Source organism: Carya illinoinensis, chromosome 12, assembly GCF_018687715.1.
Source record: "Carya illinoinensis cultivar Pawnee chromosome 12, C.illinoinensisPawnee_v1, whole genome shotgun sequence".
NCBI classification, from domain to species: Eukaryota; Viridiplantae; Streptophyta; class Magnoliopsida; order Fagales; family Juglandaceae; genus Carya; species Carya illinoinensis.
The window spans coordinates 22,521,395-22,540,839 of NC_056763.1; the positions used below are offsets into that span (position 1 = coordinate 22,521,395).

A 19,445-nucleotide genomic window follows, 5' to 3' on the forward strand; every position below is an offset into this window, starting at 1 on the left:
CAATAATATATCATACAACTACAACTATTGATTTATTATTTCATCTATATGTTAAATAGTTTATTTTATTACATTTATCTGGTGTAGTATTAGTTTAATTTATAACTATAAGTTATTTTTATAAAAAAAGGAAGTTATACTATAAGAACTTTGAATCAAAATTATTTGGTTGAATGGTTAATTAGTTTGATTTTTTTTTTTTGTAGAATTAAAAAAAATTATTAATCAAAATATATGATTAAAAATCTCAAAATAAAAAAGCGTGTTCAGGTCGAACTCGAACAATATTAACGGTTGACGAACCAAGTTCGAGCAAGGATATTTGAGTTTTATTCGAATCCGAGCCGAGTTCGAGGGAGGAAATATGTTAATCAAGCTCAAGTACCATTGTTCGAATTCGACTAGATTCACTTTGTTTGCAGCCCTACAAGTTATTTATCAATTACTAATGTGGATGATAAAAACACGATAGTTTAAAGGGGTAGAGGCATTAACTTTAGGCAGGCAACCCAAGGGTAGGGCATTGCTTGTAGGTTGTACTTGTGTAATAATACATCGAAAATGCTTGGTACACGGATAAGAACATGGACAAAAATGTAGAGAAAAAAAAAAAAAAACTGTTCGTTTCTTGCTCATGAACAAATGATTTGTTGAGCTTTCTCGTGTTTCCGACCATGCAAGTAGCACCACCCATTCTACATTTGATAGAACTTCAGATTCACCTCTCCTGTGTGACGAATGAATGATTAATACACATGAGAACACACAAGCCTAGCCCACTAGAAATCCGCTTTGTACTCCTAGAGGAACCAATGAGTAAAAAAACAAATGAGGCAAACAATTGTAGTAAAGATAGAAGCATGTTTTCTTCAGTGTCTATTTGCTTTTGGTTCATTGCTACTCCATATGCGTATGCTAACCTTGAGGATTCCCCTTTTCTCGATCGAGTAGCCAAAATGGCTAAATAATGTTTAGTTCAAGTGGCTAAGACAAGACCACCAATACAACTAATCTATTGGATGAAACATGGAACCATAAAACTAAGAGAAGTGGACAAATGTATATGCAAAAATTAAATCTTTAAAAGACAAAACCCTATTGAGTTATAAAACATAGAATATCACGTTTCTTTTTGAGAAGAGGGCGGTCTCCATAATTTTATTAAAAGGTCCATCCTTATCTAGGAGGAACATATTCGCTTAATCTGATAAATGAATAATAAAAGACATGATAAATGATGCTATTTTATCCGAACAAAGTACTCAGTAGAAAAGAGAGAATTATGAGAACATTACAGCACATACCATCCCAAATTGGCTTAATCTGAGGATTTTGGCAGTGAGGTGGAGGGCTCGGAGAAAATATGACCTCTCTGGTATGAGATCTTGTTAATTGATGGATCTTTGCGAAGGAGCGGTTCAGTATCCTGAACAAAATGAGGAACAATCTCCAGACTTGCTTGTCTTTCTCTATAAGATGCCCAAGTGACCAAATAAAGGCCAGCAATAATTAAAAAGCCCCCTATAACACTGTTTCAACATGCAAAAACAAGTAAGCATCATTCTTACAAAGTTCCAACTTCAAGTGCAACGAACTTTGAGAAAATTTCAGTATTATAATTTGGGGAAATACACTTTTCACCCTTCAATTAACATAAGTTTTACACCTTACACACCAAAATGCCAAAACAAATATGTTGCACCCTTGAGTAGCACCTTCCATTAAAATCTGAATGTCAATTTTGTGCCACATTACCTATTTGTCGTCATTGTAAAAGTCAGATTTGGATAGAAGGTGTTACATGACAAAAAGTGGTAGTTTGAGCGTGTAATGTGTCTGTTTTAGGTGTTCATGATGCACTGTGTTAAATACCTGTTAGTTGTTGTGGGGGGGGGGGGGTGAAAATGTATTTTGCCCTTATAATTTTAGCTTGTATTTAGGTGTAATCTCTTGTATACTTCCAGTGTACTTGGGCTATGCCTATTTACTTGGAATAAAATCTCTTATTACCTATCAAAAAAAAAAAAAAAAGATGATTGCAAAAGGATATTCCTGAAAGAATGCTAACAGTAACATATTACTGGGGAAGGGGGAAAAACAAAGGAGGCCACCAGATGATAAGATTAAGCAAATCAAGGAATCTTCTGTATATACAGGGTAAATCAACAAGTAAATTAAGTAAAAAAAACTGTACTGGGAGTGATTGAAGCAAAACCTTCCCAAATAAATAGGACTTCCAAGAAAAATCCTTGAAAGGAAGGCAGAAAATGCAGGTTGGAGTGGATTGTAGAGAGCTATCAATGAAGGGCCCAAGATCTTATTGCTCCATGTTAGGAGTCCATAATTAAGAGCAGATGAAACAGTTCCCTGAAAAACAGAGTAATGCTCTTAAGTCTTCCCATAATTTTTCCCTAAAGTGAAGATATATAAATGTAAAATTGCGAAGTGAAATAAAGGCATTAATCACGTGTCTGTGCTTTTAGATAAAAGAATAGTTACTGGAAAGCAGCTATAACAAAGTCATTTGAATAGTAAAAAGAATTTTGTAGAAGAGCCATGGAAAGTTTCTCTCATTCTATTACTTGCAAGAGGGTTATAGTGATCACCATGCAAATCTGCATGCAATAGAGTCATCATCCATTATAAAATGAAATTTGTTTTGTTGCCTTATATTTAGGACTTGAGAAAGTAGGCTCCCACTTCACCGAGTACCAGCAGCTTATGGTTTTTTCCTTAAATTATTAATCCTTGCAGTTTAACGAGCTCATTCAACCCATACACAAAGCTTTGAAAAAAAAAATGCATAAAATAATATCAACCTATTATGGAATTATTCCCAGCTATCTAATAGGTAAGTTATAACAGAATAGAATAACAAGCATGCAACAATACTTCTGTGAAGTTTAAACTCTGCTATCTACTTAGTAAGCAAGACCAGGCGTCCGTCATTTTATGAGTTTAATACTTCTGTGAAGTTTAAACTCTGCTATCTACACTCCCAGCTTTGTTATTGAAGCTGCCATCCTAGATCAATATGATGATCCTACTGCACAAAATGTTTAGTGTTTATGCATGTTGTCGGTCTTGCCAAGTATGTCCGTAAGGTTTTATCTAGCTCAATGAAATTGAGTACACATCAATTTGAAGGCATTAATCAATGTAGCAATTCGCTTGGTGGTTACAATCCAGCTCAGCTAACCTACCTTGAACTAGATATGGTTTCAATTCCCTTTGTGCACCCCACAATTACAGAATATAATATATGGGAATGTAACTTATCCAAAAGCAGATCCAGCTCAGCCTACCATATAGGACCATGGCTGAGTACAGATTAGGCAGGCATTATGTCCAAATCCAAATTTATATAGTAAATCCACTAAAATGACTTTGCAGCCGTAATCTTGAAAATTGAAAATTCTCAAAAAAATTTGTCAGTAGGATCAAATTTTGGCCATCCGCTGAAAACCGAAACCTGTTTAATGGTTGAATGTGATGGCAAAAGCTGTGCAGGTAAATTGAAGCAGCCAACAAATCAGCTAAATGAATACCCGAGTAGCACAAGATGTCATGATTAGATGTAAAACTGTGCTTCACCTTCCACGGTTAGTGAAGGCTGATCATCCCAATTTTGACCATAATCATTGTGTATAGAGGACAATCCTCTTCAGAAAACAGAATTATCACCATATACTGCCTTCAAAAGTTAAAATAACCAGCACATCACATGGACCCAGAGGATAAAAAATTCGAAGAAGTTTTTGTCAACGAGGATATTAGGCACCGTATTAGTTGAATTATGGAGGAATGTTAGGCACCGTTTGTTGTATATAGCTGACTTTCCATGTATAGTATTCGGTGGTATAGTTTATATAATAAAGAGAAACTCAAGGCCAAAGTATTCGGCGATTCACACAGAATAGTTTTATCTTATTATTGACATGGTATCAGAGCTATTTTAGTATTGTGATCTTCCCAGTTCTTTTTTTTTTCTTCCCCTCCCGGTTCTGTTTTTTTTCTTTTCCCGGTTCTATTCTGTGTTTTTTCGGCACTCTGTGCTTTGGTGGCTGTCGGTGCCATCTTCTCGGCAGGTTCTCGGTTTCGGCACCATCTTTTCCTCTCTCGGTTTCGTATGTCGGCACCTTCTGATCTATATAGAAGACTTGCTTTCCGATCTATTTCTTGGTAGCTGTCGGTGCCTTCTGTTTACATTTCAGTCCTTGGCAATTGTTTTTTTTTGGTCAATCGGCAATTGTTTTTTTTTGGTTTCTCAGTTAGTCCTTGGCAATTGTTTTTTTCTCAATCGGCAATTGTTTTCTTGGTCAATTGTTTTTCGGCAAGTGGAATATTTTTTTGTGGATCGGCAAGTTCTGCAGCTTCTCTCTTCTTGTGTATTTTTTTTTCTCTTTCTTTTCCCAGCCTCGGTCAATTATTCCTCTTTGTCCCGTGTCTTTTAAAGCCTTCAACACAGCATCAAGTCCTTTTTTTTTTTAATCCACTGAACAAATTCTTCTTGAGGCTGATGACAATCCACTGAACAAATTCTTCTTGAGATTCTGTGTGGTATTTCGAGCACACAGTCCGTGGGTCATTTATCTTTTGATAGTTTTGGTATCCTCTCGGCAGTTTTATTAGCTTCCTAATTTTTTTGTGATTTTGCTTCTTGGCATCTTTAGTGCTATTTTTTGTCTCGGCAATTTTTTTTCCAATGGATTCTGCCCCTATGTGTGTTAAATTTATGGGCACAAATTATTCTACCTGGGCATTTCAGTTTGAATTTTTTCTCAAGGGCAAAGACCTTTGGGGTCATATTGATGGCACGGATGTCGCCAAACCCTTTGCTTCTACACAATCTCAGGATGTCGAGTCTTCTCCGTCATGGGCCGTACTTGATGCACGCATCATGTCTTGGCTTCTTGGTTCCATGGAGCCCCATATTGTCACCAACTTGCGACCCCATCGCTCCGCTCAATCTATGTGGGCTTACTTGAAGAGGGTTTATCATCAGGATAATGATGCTCGTCGCTTTCAGTTAGAACATGCGATTGCCATGTTTCAACAGGGTAGCCTTTCTATCCAGGACTATTACTCGGCTTTTCTGACCCTTTGGCATGAATATGCTGATTTGGTTACAGCGGATGTTCCCGATGCCGCTCTTTGCACTATTCAGACTCTTCATGCGACTAGCCGCCGTGATCAGTTTCTTATGAAGCTACGTTCGGAATATGAATCTGTTTGCTTCTCTTTACTGAACAGATCTCCTGTTCCCTCTCTTGATATTTGTTTTGGAGAGTTACTTCGTGAAGAACAACGTCTTAGTACTCAAGCTATTCTGGAGCAATCTCATGGCAGTTCTGGGATGTCAACTGTAGCTTATGTTGCACACAGACGAGGACCCTCTATCAATTCTAAAAACTTGCAATGTTTCTGCTGCAAGGAATATGGCCATATTGCTGCCAATTGTTCTAAGAAATTCTGCTCTTATTGCAAGAAGAAGGGTCACATTATCACAGAGTGTTGTACTTGCCCTCAGCATCGTCAGGCCCAAGCATTTCAGACTTCGGTTACTGTTTTGCCCGCAGCGCCTTCTGCAGCAAATGGCTCTCCTGCACCTCCTGCATTGAATTACTGCACCCCCGACATGGTGCAACAGATGCTCATTTCGGCATTATCAGCAATGGGGTTCCAAGGTACCAATTCTACTAAACTCTGGTACGTGGACTCGGGGGCCTCTAATCACATGACTAATAATCCCATTGCTTTATGCCATGTCCGACTCTACGCTGGTAAATCTGCTATTCAGACTGCCAATGGCAGCTCTTTGCCCATAGCTGCTGTCGGAGATGTTTCTTCGAAGCTCACTGATGTGTTTCTTGCTCCTCAGCTTTCTACGAATCTTATTTCTGTTGGCCAATTAGTTGATAATAATTGTGCTGTTAATTTTTCTGGTGATGGTTGTGTTGTGCAAGACCAGGTAACGGGGGAGCCGATCGCGAAGGGACCTAAAGTGGGGCGCTTGTTTCCACTATTTTTGTCTGTTCCCAATTTTTCTCCAGTTTCTTCTATTAAGTCTTTTGCTTGTAATAATGTTTCAGATCTTAGTATGGTATGGCATCGTCATTTAGGTCATCCCATACTCAAATCTTATCTCATGTATTGAACTCTAGTTTACTTGGTAATAAAAATCGTTCTTCTTTATCTCTTGAATGTGATTCTTGCAAACTTGGTAAAAGCAAAACTCTTCCCTTCCCTTTGCATGCTAGTAGAGCATCTCACTGCTTTGATCTTATCCATAGTGATGTTTGGGGACCTTCTCCTGTTTCTTCACATGAAAAGTTTAAATACTATGTGACTTTTATTGATGATCATAGCAAATTTACTTGGGTTTACTTTCTTCGCTCTAAATCTGAGGTCTTTCGTATTTTTACTGAATTTTTAGCGTATGTTGACAATCAATTTTCTGCTTCTATTAAAACATTACGCACAGATTCCGGTGGTGAATATTTGTCTACTGAGTTTCAAACATTCTTGGCTTCTAAGGGTATTATTCATCAACGTTCATGTCCCTCTACTCCTCAACAAAATGGAGTAGCCGAACGCAAAAATCGTCATCTCCTTGATGTGGTACGTACTCTCTTGTTAGAATCTTCTGTTCCATCCATGTTTTGGGTCGAGGCTCTGAAAACAGCTACTTATTTGATTAATCGTTTGCCTTCTCAAGTCTTAAATATGGAGTCTCCCTATTTCCGCTTATTTGCTACGCAACCTAGTTATGATAACCTTCGTACATTTGGTTGTGTATGTTTTGTGCATTTAACTCCTCATGAGCGACATAAATTATCTGCTCAATCTGTCCGCTGTGCTTTCTTAGGATATAATGTGTGTCAAAAGGGATTTGTGTGTTATGATCATACTTTACATCGTACACGGATTTCTAGAAATGTTATTTTCTTTGAAAATCAACATTTCTTTCCTGTGTCTTCTGTGTCATCCTCTTCTACTGTGATTCTCCCCTCCTTTGAACAGCCATTCTCAGATCATCATCCCGTCAGTTCTCGCTTTAGACCAGGTTTTGTGTATACGAGACGCTCCCGTCCACAGTCTCTTCCGGTGGCTCCACCGATATCTGCTCCTACCATACTCCAGGACCAATCAGTTGCAACACCCTCAGAGCACTTGGCACGTCGCTCTTCTCGAGTGTCAGTACCTCCGGATAGGTATGGATGGTTTGCTTATGCTCTTACTGCTACATTATCCAATTTTGATATTCCCACATGCTACTCACATGCTGTTAAGCAAGATTGTTGGCGACAAGCTATGCAAGAAGAAATTGCTGCTTTAGAGGCCAATCAAACCTGGGACATTGAGCCATGTCCTCCTACCATTGTTCCTCTGGGTTGCAAATGGGTTTATTCAGTCAAAGTCCAATCTGATGGACGTTTGGAACGTTACAAAGCTCGACTTGTTGCACTTGGGAATAATCAAGAATATGGTGTCAATTATGAAGAGACCTTTGCTCCTGTGGCTAAAATGACTACTGTTCGTCTGATTCTAGCTCTTGCTGCTTCCAATGATTGGCCACTACATCAGATGGATGTTAAGAATGCTTTCCTTCATGGTGATCTTAAAGAGTGTATTTACATGAAACCACCCCAGGGATTGTTCACCTCTCCGACTTCACATGTGTGTAAGCTTCGTCGCTCCCTTTATGGTCTCAAGCAAGCTCCAAGGGTCTGGTTTGATAAATTCCGCACAACTTTATTACAATTTTCATTCAAACAAAGCAAGTATGATACTTCATTGTTTCTTCGGAAATCAGACATGGGTATTGTTGTTCTTTTAGTTTATGTTGATGATATTGTGATCACTGGTTCCGATTCTGTCTTACTCGGCCAGCTCAAAACTCATCTCTTAGAGTCCTTTCATATGAAAGATCTTGGATCTCTCACATATTTTCTTGGTCTTGAGGTGCATCGTAGTCCTTCTGGTATTTCACTCAATCAACATAAGTATGCTAGTGACTTGGTGGCTACAGCTGGCCTACAGGAGGCTACTTCTGTTGATACACCTATGGAATTAAATGTCAAGCTTCGCAAAGAGGAGGGTGACTTACTTGTTGATCCCAGTTTATATCGAAAGTTGGTGGGTAGCCTTGTTTATCTCACCATTACTAGACCAGACATTTCTTTTGCTGTACAGCAAGTTAGTCAATTTCTTCAGACTCCTCGTCATCTTCATTTGGCTGCTGTTCGTAGGATCATACGCTATGTTCAGGGCACTTCTGCCCGTGGTTTATTCTTCCTGGCTAGCAACTCTACTCATCTTGCCGCTTATAGCGATGCTGATTGGGCTGGTTGTGCGGATACACGTCGCTCTATCACTGGTTGGTGTGTGTTCTTAGGTAATGCATTGATCTCTTGGAAGAGTAAGAAGCAAGACAGAGTTTCTAAGTCATCTACGGAATCTGAATACCGGGCGATGTCTTTAGCTTGTTCTGAAATTATTTGGCTTCGAGGTATGCTTGCTGAGCTAGATTTTTCAGAGACTGATCCCACACCTCTACATGCCGATAATACAAGTGCTTTCAAATCACAGCCAATCCTGTCTATCATGAGCGCACGAAGCATATTGAAGTCGATTGTCATTCTATCCGTGAAGCATTTGAAGCTCGTGTTATCACTCTTCCACATATTTCTACTGAACTACAAATTGCTGATATCTTCACCAAGGCTCTCACTCGTCATCGACATTACTTCCTAAGTAACAAATTGATGCTTATTGATTTACGGGCATCAATTTGAGGGGGGCTGTCAACGAGGATATTAGGCACCGTATTAGTTGAATTATGGAGGAATGTTAGGCACCGTTTGTTGTATATAGCTGACTTTCCATGTATAGTATTCGGTGGTATAGTTTATATAATAAAGAGAAACTCAAGGCCAAAGTATTCGGCGATTCACACAGAATAGTTTTATCTTATTATTGACAGTTTTTATATCTAAGGCATAAAGGAAGTTGGAAAGAGACATGTAAGATTCAAGACAGATATTCTTGATGGAAAAACTTACAGCATAAATGACAGCAAAAAGCTCAGACTTTGTCAAAGTCCAGCCTGTTGACTCATTGTTCATAAAGAATGCTGATGTCACCATCAACAGAGCACCAAAGAACTGTGAATATGCCGTGACTGACAGGCTGGCAGGATACTTTGCCAGAACTGGAGCCTGTAAGTTTTCCCATCAGATTGAACATACACAGATTGAAGTGGCAATTTGATCTACAAATGGATGGATTCATCAAGTTCTCTTATCAGTGTAAAGCTCCCTAACATTTTTTTTCTCATTAGCAGCCATCTTGTTACTATCATCGTCTTATTTTATTATCACCATCACTTGGATCAACATTAAAAGTGATATTCCTGCCCCCCCTCCCCCCCCCCCAAAAAAAAAAAAAAAAATCATTTTAAGTGCCCTAACTAGAAGAACTAATTTAAACCAAAAGAAAGATTCACCAGAAAGCTAATGGAACAGATGAATGTACTTAAAACAATATTTGAATAAATTATATGGCATTTATAATGAAGAGCTCCTGGGTTCGCATAAAAGGGTATTTCCTCGACTCTGTATTGGCTAGTTGCTAAACATCTGTGCACAGTCGGAATATACGTGATTCTGTCATATTTTTTATTTTAAAAAGAAAGAAAAGGAATGATGCAGACAACAGACCAAAAAATGAAGAGAGCCTTATCTAAGTGTAAACAATATTATCATGTTGAATATCTTTGTTTTGATTATTTAATCAAGGGCAATGTAAATAATTTTGTAAAAACAAAAATATCTAGTTCTGTACCTGAATGGCTAGAAATGCAGCCATGCACATACAGTTCCCAATTAAACATAAAACTCCAAGGTGAAAATGGTCAATTCCAAGCTCCATAAAACTAGACATGAACCATCCAGAAGGCTCTGGCTGACCCCTGGCACTTATTTCACTTTGTGCTGCAAAGTCTGGTTCTGAAGTTCCAATCAAAGCTGGGCCACGGAACAGAATCATTAGTATGGCACCGGAAACACATACAACTGTACCTCCAGCCTTGGCCTGACCTTCAGTTCGGAGCAAGTTGACTCTTTCTGTACTGTACCGCATGAATAAGTCCACATATGATATTGAACAAATAAAATCCATTGAAATGCAAATCTGTGTGTGTGATGTTTTTTTTTTATAGGTGCTCTGTGTGTGATCTCTAAAACAATATCGGCTGACTTAAAGCAAAGTAAAAACTTGCCAACTGACCCCATCATTGCAGCCAATAGAAATGTAAAGACTGGAATTGAAGGCTGTATGGCAGCAGCATAGGTTGGATTTGTGTAGCCAAGACCAATAAGAAACAAAAGCTGGTTGCCAAATATCCTAATTGGATTTAAGCAAGCAAAGATATATTGATCAATTGGACATTGAGTCTCAGTTTCACTGATACAAATCAAATGATAAGAGTAACTTATGGCTAGCCCACTAAGATTGGGATAAAAGCATCTACACTTACCCAGTTAACCCAAGAAAGAAAAATGATATCAGGAGGCCTCTAGTCATTGGCAGCCGAACACGTCTACAAACAAGACAAAAGAATAGTTAAAGGATGCTTTCATTGCTTTGTTTTTTCAATTCAAACAATCAACATGAAAGCGGAAGAATATTGAAGTTGTACGAATATAAGACCCAGCGACAATATCACCCATTAAATGGAATCAGCTAATTTGTTCTGTAATCTGGGCCATGAACAAATGCCTCATCATTTACGGCGCCATTGCATAAATGCAGCAGGACACAGAAAATGGTGATGATCCGAAACGATGGCATTCCAAGGAAATCCTAGCTTGATTTAGGACCCAAACTGAATATTCCTTTTGCTTCCTATGCAGAATCAACCTTATCTATGCCCATATCGACAAATCATATTGATAGCAAAAGTAAAGAAATGACAGACAGGAAATGGGAATCAGAGAAAAGAAGAGAACGAAAGGAAAGGAAGGTACTTTTCCCGGATATAGGCGACGGGGGCAAGGATGGAAAGGGCAATGAGGTTGCGGAAGACGCAGAAGACGAGCTGGTTGATCCCAACGTTGAGGGCCACCTTGGATATAACATGGTACCCTCCATTGAAGAGCTGAACGAACGCCATGGCCACATGCGCCTTCCATGCCTCTCCTCCAACACCCCCGGCTGCTGCTGACACCGCCATCTCTCTTTTATGTATTGGAACCGGATAGGATAAAGATAACTGAACAGGAAAAGAAAGGAACAGAGAGGAGACTTTGGAAAACGGTGAAAATATGATGCCTTGAACTCTTGGGGATGGTGGTTTAGTTGATGGCCAAATGGTTATAGGATGACGATGGGGGGACTTCTGAAAACATGGAACACCGAAACTCGAGCTCGGAAGATCTTCAGCAACGGAAGTTTTTTTGAGTTTTGCGCATCCGTCGTTATGGTTTCTAAAGACTAACGAAAATCGTTTAATCAAATCCCATCACAGAGTCGTGCCTGAGTTTCCTCATCAATGACTCGTCTGTCTGTCTGTCTTGAGTTACTGTTCTCCACAGAGAGAGGGGTCCAATGTTCCCAACCTTCGTTTCGAGGGACACGAATACTGCTTTCAATCCACAGATGGCGAGCGATTTTTGTAGCCAAACGAAACTGATTATCCTCTTAAATCTGCTCGAAAAAGTTTGAGTTTTCGTAAGAATAAATAAAATTACATACTAATATAGGTATAATACTAATTTATTTATATTTAAAATTTAAATTAATATTATTTTTAATAAAATTTACTTTTTAATCAATCACATCAAATTAATATATAGATTAGTATATAATTATAATTACAATTATAATTTTTCAAAAATTTTTTTAGAAATAAATCATTTTTCTCTCTTTATATCTAACTTTTTGTGTAAAAAAAAAAAATGGATCTCTACGGTAAAATAGTAAATGGATATTTTCTCCTTAAAAAAAGGCTGAGAATTTAGAAAGATTTCAAAAAAATGATAAAGCAAATTAGAAAAATGTTAATCCTACCTTAGAAAAATTTATAAAATAGTTTGTTAGATACAATCATAGATTGTATAAGCGTAACTTTCTTTTTAAAAAAGGATGAGGTTTATTATTAAAAAATTAATATTTTTATGTAAATATCATATTTAATTACCTTTTTAAAAAATGAGTTTTATTACGTACAAGCGAATTTGTATACCAATTTGCATATCAATATTGATGTCTTCATATTCAAAATTTAAATTCACATTATTTTTAATAAAATCTACTTTCTGACCAATCATATTAGATGAATATATGTATTGGTGCGTATAATCACTTATAACTATATTTTTTCTTAATGTGCAACGCTTACACAATCCATACGGCAAATATCATTTCTTTTTATAAAAAAACTTGCTTCTTCACTTATTAATTATTGATACGTTGAAAATTATGAAATTTTTAAAAAAAATACTGATAAAATTAGTCTTATAACAAAATTGTAAGTAGATGTAATACTACTCTAAAGTAAAAGGATAGAATCACTGGCAATTTCATGGGCATACACACATGACTAATCATTGTTTAAAAATACTGTTCATGTGAGATTATCCCTAACAAAATATTATTACTCAATCTTTATAATTAGATACAAGTTTCTTCATATAAAAATAATTATTCACAATTATTTAAAATATAATTAAATGGCTACAATATTATATGACTATTTGGCTCTAATCAATTATAATTATATATAATATTAGTATATTTGTAATACTTATAAAATTAATGCTATATATAATCGTAAAGTATATAAATATCATACAAGTATTTGCACATTCACGATTGTAAATATAATTTATTATATATAAGTATATATGAACAAACTAACGAATCAAATCGAGTTTTAATGTAGTCATATTGTTTTATTGGATATTATTGTTTATTTACGATCCACTCGATTGGATAGGATCACACGCGCGAGGAGAGGCCTTCAATTTTCATAAAAGTGGAAGATGAAGTCAACTAAAAAAAAAAATATATTAGTGTGTCTTATAAATTTGTCTATTTATTTTGATTGTTTGTGTATTTTATTTTTTTTTAATTTTTAATTAATAGTTAAGAAAGTGAATATTAGTGTGTTGATGTATTTTTTTATTTTTTTAAAAATATTTAAATGTCTTCAAAAAATGTGGAGAAGAAAGAAAAAAAAATTAAAAATTAGCATGTAGCCTATGAGGTACGCTCAGCTGTCACTATTGGGCAGCAGAGTATCATTACCCATTAAAATAAATTAATGTAACAAAAATAACATTATTAAAAAACCAGAGGTATATAAATTAGAATAATAGATCCTATTTTCCTAAAAAAAAAAAAAAAGGAAGAAAATGTCAAGGAAAGAAATTAAAAATCACATGATTCATAATGATAAAACGACAAAGTGATTATTTTTTGAGTAGTGATACACATCAGCCACTATTCAATTTCACACCACACACTTCTAACTTTTTCATAGAGTGTAGGGATACTTTTCATAGGATGTAGGGATACTTTTTATAGGATGTAGGGGTACTTTTCATAGGATGTGTGGTGTGTAATTATGAATAGTGGCTGATGAGAATAATTATTCTTATTTTTTATACTTAAATTAAACTGAGATGACTGTACGATACATGTCTGATTCATAAGATTCTCCTTGTCATGACAAAGCAAAGCACCCAACAACAATTCAAAACAAAAAACAAAAATGGTCCTCTCTCTCTCTCTCTCTCTCAAGCAAATGGGCTCGCTCACCTCGACGTTAGCTTCAGTTCAAACTAACACGATATTGAAATTAGTGTGGGCCAACACAAAGGTCAGGCCCGGCCCAATTATTTATATGGGATATGGAACCAGTTTATTTGTAAGTTAGGCAATCCTAATTATATGTTTCAAATAGGTAAATCCGACGTAGGTATTTTTTGTAAAGAAGTTAAAAAAAAAAAATGGTTTATTTTTTTATATATATTTTTTAATATAAAGTCTACTTTTTTATGAAGATTAACTCGAGAATAGCCTACAAAACAACTACTCATTGTCAATAATTTGATTTACATGTGGCGAAACAGTTATTGAATGTGTCCCGTTAAAAATTTTAAAATTGAATAAATATGATATTTGGAAAATGCTAAACAGATTGAATGTAATTAGGGATGTAACCGATTCAGTTTAGTCCAATTTTTTAGAATTTTTTGAACCGAACTGGTTATACCGATTTTACATTTTCAAGAACTAATTCTGCACTGATTACTCTCCTAAACAGTTATTTTTGGTTTTACCAGTTCGGTCATGTTTTTTGATTTTAATCAAGTGTCAATTTATATTATATATTAATATATTATAGTATTATAGTGTTACTACTATAAATTATAATATTATGCTAATATCTTAGTATAATATTAATATATATCATAGTATCATACTATACTAATATTATAGTATTAGTATTAACATATTAAGTTAACTATATTATGTTATAACTTTTATAACGTATGATCAAACAAATTACAAATGTTCATATTTAGGATTGAAACTTGATGTTATAAATTATAATATAAAATTATTTTATATATGATATATAATATGTATAAAAATGTCATATATAATTATATTTATATATATTATATAAAAAATATTTTATGTAATATTAAAAACTTAATATATATATATTTTTTAAACTGCTCTGGTACGATTTCAGAAAGCACATAACCAAAATTGGACCAATCGGTCGGTTCGGTCTGAGCCGGGCCGATTTTCCGGTTTAAACTTTAACCCATAAACATAGTCATCGACAAAATACATAGATGTGCATTTCTATGCATTTTTTAGATATTTAAAAAAGGATAATGCTACTCAGATCAAGATTTCTAACCGAGAAAGATGATCGACAAGTGCAAATGCACTTCTTTTTTTTAAAAAAAAATTCAAACATTTTTTTATATATTTTAAAAATTAAAAAATATATCAAATCACTAATAATCATTTCCTTAACCATTAAGTTAAAAAACATAAAAATAAAAAATAAAATCATAATTGGCCAATTATATTGGCCTAAGTAGCATTTTACTTTAAAAAAGGAGAGAGAAGAAATGCATAGAAATACATATTGATGCATTTCGTCGGTCATTCCATTTGGTATTCGTAGTAGCACCCTCCTCTATATTTACCACCTTCGATCGCATTCTTTTATTTGGTTATCGAAACATTTAAGTCTTGTTTGGATAATGAGTTGATCTCAATTTATTTTATCTAATCATTATAACTTTTTCAAAATTTTAAATAAAATATAGTAAATAATTTAATTTTTTTAAATTTTAAAACAAAAATAACATTAAAAAATAATAGTTTATTTAACTTTTAACTTCTATCTCATCTCAATTTACTATTTAAACCAACTTTATTGAACAAATTTGAAAGTAGCACGAATTTTTTATAAAGAGAATGTTTCAACTTTTATATATGTAATAAATAAATAATTCAACTTTTAAAACTAATTCAACTTTAGAATGCAGCCAGCTATTGGCACGAGAGATTTTTAAACGGGGGCTCGGGAAAATGAAAACAAACTCCGTTAATTAACATCTCGATCGATCTTGTGAAATTAAAGAGAAAGTAGCGAGAGAAAAAGATTGTAATGTAAAATAATTAATTAATATTAGATGTAGTTATAGGGTCATGTGTAAGACTCGTATGCTTAATTTAGAAAAAATTGGAGTTCATTTTTCTTAAAGTAATACTAGATACAATCATAAAGTGTGTAACTCCCTGCATTTTCTTAGAAAAAAATCAGGTCCATTATTAAAAAATAATTTTTTCTTGTGAATTTAAGATTTATTCACTTTTTTCAAAAAGAGCGCGTGGAAATTACACATTTTAGAACTGTAAATATTATTTCTTTTAAAAAATAATTTTTTCATGTGGGTCTCATGATATGTATCCACTTTTTTGCAAAGTTAGTAGATGAGACTTGCACACTTTAAGATTACAAATATAATTTCTCATGTGAAACTATGATGATATGATCTCTTTAAGAGCTCAATATCATTCACTTACGATATTTTTTTGTATTGAACAAATGCTTTTCAAGACTCATTTTTATAGACATAGGAGTATAATGCATATGATAGGGTTTAATCTAATATATTGATGAATTTAGAAATTTCAACAGTTGATACATGAATGGGATAGAATTTTAATATATGGAATCTAAATCGTCATCTATCAAGTTCATATATTTATTTATAACACTAGGGATTTTTATTGAGAGAAGATACCCAGCTTTTATTAATTAACCATCATTTAAGTAAAAGTGGGAATACAAACATCCCTAATTCAAAGAAAACTGTAAGAAGATACAGCCAACAAGCTAGCTAGACAAAGGCCCTGTTTAGATTCAAAGTTGATTTCAATTTATATAATTTTATTATTATAATTTTTATAAATTTCCACACAAAATATAATAATTAATTCAATATTTTCAAATTTAAAAATAATAATAATATTCTAACAATATCGCTATAATAAAAATGAATTTTTGTGATTAATTTATTACAACGAAAAGACTATTCGCAACTAATAGTTTTGTAATTTGTTGCAATAAATTAGCCACAAAAATTCTTTTTTTTTTGTAGTGAATATTTTATTCAATTTTTAATTTTGATTTAAACTCAAAATTATCTTAATTACTATACAAATTAAGGAATTAGGAATGAAGTAGCGCCTTCACGTTAACTTCATGAACGCCGATTAAAAAAAGTAGAAACAAAGGTAGTACTACTGCATGGTAGTGCATGTCGTACGTTGAAACAAAAACATCACTGAAAAGATATATTTCTTGTACGTGCATAATGTATGATTGTTCTTTCCAATTCGACAAATGTACGTCAGTTGGTTCAAATTCTGCCAAATTCTTTTAAAAAAGGTAGATGATCTATTTTTTTAATAGTACGATCTTTTTCAAATTATCATCTTCCAGATCCAACGTGCGTGTATATATAAATCATCACCATTTTTGAATTCATGGACGTCTGGGCACAGATCCTGAGAGGCATATCGTAGTGCATACCAAATCAGTGCGCATATCATGTCTTTTCTGTTTTCTTTCTCCAGATCAAGAAACAAACGAAAACTGGAAAGATATCAAAATGCTCAGGCTGCGCAGCATGACTCTTCGTAATTCGGTAATATTTAAAAAATAGATTCTACTCATAATTAAATAGTACTTTTTTACAAAAGACTTGTATGACATTTCTATATTTAAAGTTTGTAAAATCATTTCTATATATATATATATACACGCACGTACATGATGTTTATTTAGCATATGGTGATCCAGCCCATGATCGATTAGGAGCACGTACGAGGGGACAAAGCAAAGCAGAAAGTGATCATGCAGGTATCCGTATTGTGGTACCTATAGATGCATGCATGTTGTTTTTTGGGTGCCATTTCCGTAGAAAAGAAAGAAGGAAAAGAAAAAAGGTTACGATATTCAGAAAAGCCTACAGGTGGAGTGGAGAAGGGTTAATGGGAGAGCCAGAGAATGCTGCTGCTGCTGCAAGCATGCAGTGCGTATTTTTAAGTAACTCATGCAGTACGTTAGTGTGATACATATGATTTCTACACAATTAAGCACAGACCCATGTGAGAGACACTAGCAAACATGATGCCTCTGCCACCAATCCAACCCGGAGAGAGAGAGAGAGAGAGAGAGATGTGGGGAAGGATGTCGATCTAGTAGTGGTGGAGGAGGAATGAATGCCCTAAGGCTATCTATATATTGCTAATTTCATTAAGATTTTGTAGACAGCAGAACCCATAAAACCACGCGTCTGCCTCCTCCATCCGATCATCTTCTCCATGCTTTTGGATTCCTTTGCTTTAGTTGTCGGCCTCCCACTCACCTCACTTCAAGTACTCAATCACCACGTTTTTCCAACGTCCCTTCCCTCCCATCTTGTACATTTTTCATTTAAGATGCATGTGCTCCGTGCTCGAAGAGATTTTACAAAAGTGTGATGTTAGGCTGCCGTCCAGTACTAATGACCAATATTGCTGTCCAGCAAAATTTGCATTAATTTTATTTTTTTCTTCCTCTTTTCATATTTTTTTTTCATATATTTAAATATTTAAAAAAAAAATACCAATACATTAAAAGTCACTTCCTTAATTATTAATTAAAAAAATTAAATACATAAGCAATTAAAGTGAGAGGACAAACTCAAGCGGCATACTAGCATTTTCATTCACAAAAAATTAAACTCATAAATTAATATCAATTTATTATATGATATATTAGATTTACTTTATAATCTAACAAACTATATCAAACAACGTCAATTTGTGACTAAATTTTCTTTCTTTTTATTCTCATGACGTTATGCTAACGTGGCATTACTCATTAAATCAATTCTTATTTTTTAAAATAATGAGAAATCCAAAAATTAGTCAAGAATTAATGTTACTCCAACATAATAAAATAAGAGTAAAATGGGAAAATAATATGTATTATTTTTTATATATAAGTTTTTATGCTTCTTTTTCTTTTTCTCAATATATTTATAAGTACAAGTCTTTAATTAAAGAGGAAAGGGGCAGAGCACTTCACCAATCTTGAGAAACAAACATATTCTTTTATCTTATCATTGTGAAAATTCGAAAAAAAAGTTTCGAATAGATCATAACATGATCAGGGAAATGGAATACACTTACCCTTAGTACTCCACTCCAATATTTTAAAATAGATTAATATTTGTTGTGACCACCTATATATGTTCGATCTTTAGTTCTAAAAAGATCACTAGATGTCTATATAAAGATTATTAAAACTAGTGCAATGATTTTACAGTAAGATTTTAAGAAATTAATTAAAAAAAATGGGGTACGGAACATTAATGATTGGACAGGCATAGTAATGATTCCGCCTCTTTTTCTTTTTGTAGGTACGTACGTTCATTGTCATCCAATTATCATTATTAATCAAAAGCTTGCATGTACTCAAGAGCATGTTCATAAGATATTATAAGGCCTATCATGGGAGAATTTAATTAATTACCCCCACTTTACTAATTTTTAATCATCTTGTTTCTAAATAATGGGGGGATATAGTTCTCAATGTTTATTCATTATTGGGGATTGATTAATCAAGAAGTCAGTTATATAAGATGCATATTCTTAGGGTAATATATGCAATTGATGACTTATTATCTTAATGATTTGTACAAGTCTCAATATACAAATCTTGCACAGTCTTTTTGTAAAAAAATAAATCTCTTAATAAACAAGCATAAAAAAAAAAGGAGAAAACTATCTTTTTAATGGAACCCAATTTTTTACAAAAGGTTTGCATAATAATTACATATTTTAAATTTATATCT

The 19,445-nt window shown here is 34.2% G+C and overlaps 1 protein-coding gene across 4 annotated transcripts; it reads right to left on the reverse strand.

The window, feature by feature from the left end:
- Positions 1-469: 469 nt before the first annotated feature.
- LOC122289881 (WAT1-related protein At4g19185-like) lies at positions 470-11,682 on the reverse strand. 4 transcript variants are annotated; one of them, XM_043097246.1, is made up of 8 exons: positions 11,031-11,675; positions 10,541-10,603; positions 10,291-10,407; positions 9,847-10,132; positions 9,066-9,221; positions 2,216-2,367; positions 1,305-1,529; positions 470-727 (listed from the first exon to the last, which is right to left on the reverse strand). In XM_043097246.1, the coding sequence occupies exons 1-7, from the start codon at positions 11,234-11,236 to the stop codon at positions 1,319-1,321; spliced, it is 1,191 nt and encodes a 396-aa protein (XP_042953180.1). In that variant the 5' UTR covers positions 11,237-11,675; the 3' UTR covers positions 470-727; positions 1,305-1,318. The 4 variants fall into 4 exon arrangements, with proteins under 4 accessions (XP_042953180.1, XP_042953182.1, XP_042953181.1 ...); XM_043097248.1 differs by lacking the exon at positions 9,066-9,221 and having other exon boundaries at positions 11,031-11,678; XM_043097247.1 differs by lacking the exon at positions 10,291-10,407 and having other exon boundaries at positions 11,031-11,677.
- Between the last annotated feature and the right edge of the window lie 7,763 nt (positions 11,683-19,445).

Bases quoted from the DNA above. Each gene is read 5' to 3' on its own strand.
- LOC122289881 (XM_043097246.1), bottom strand. From the start codon at position 11,236: ATGGCGGTGTCAGCAGCAGCCGGGGGTGTTGGAGGAGAGGCATGGAAG. The intron at 10,604-11,030 runs GTACCTTCCTTT...TCTTGTTTGTAG, and splicing joins GTCGCCTATATCCGGGAAAA to ACGTGTTCGGCTGCCAATGA. The intron at 9,222-9,846 runs GTACAGAACTAG...GAAAACTTACAG, and splicing joins CTGCATTTCTAGCCATTCAG to GCTCCAGTTCTGGCAAAGTA.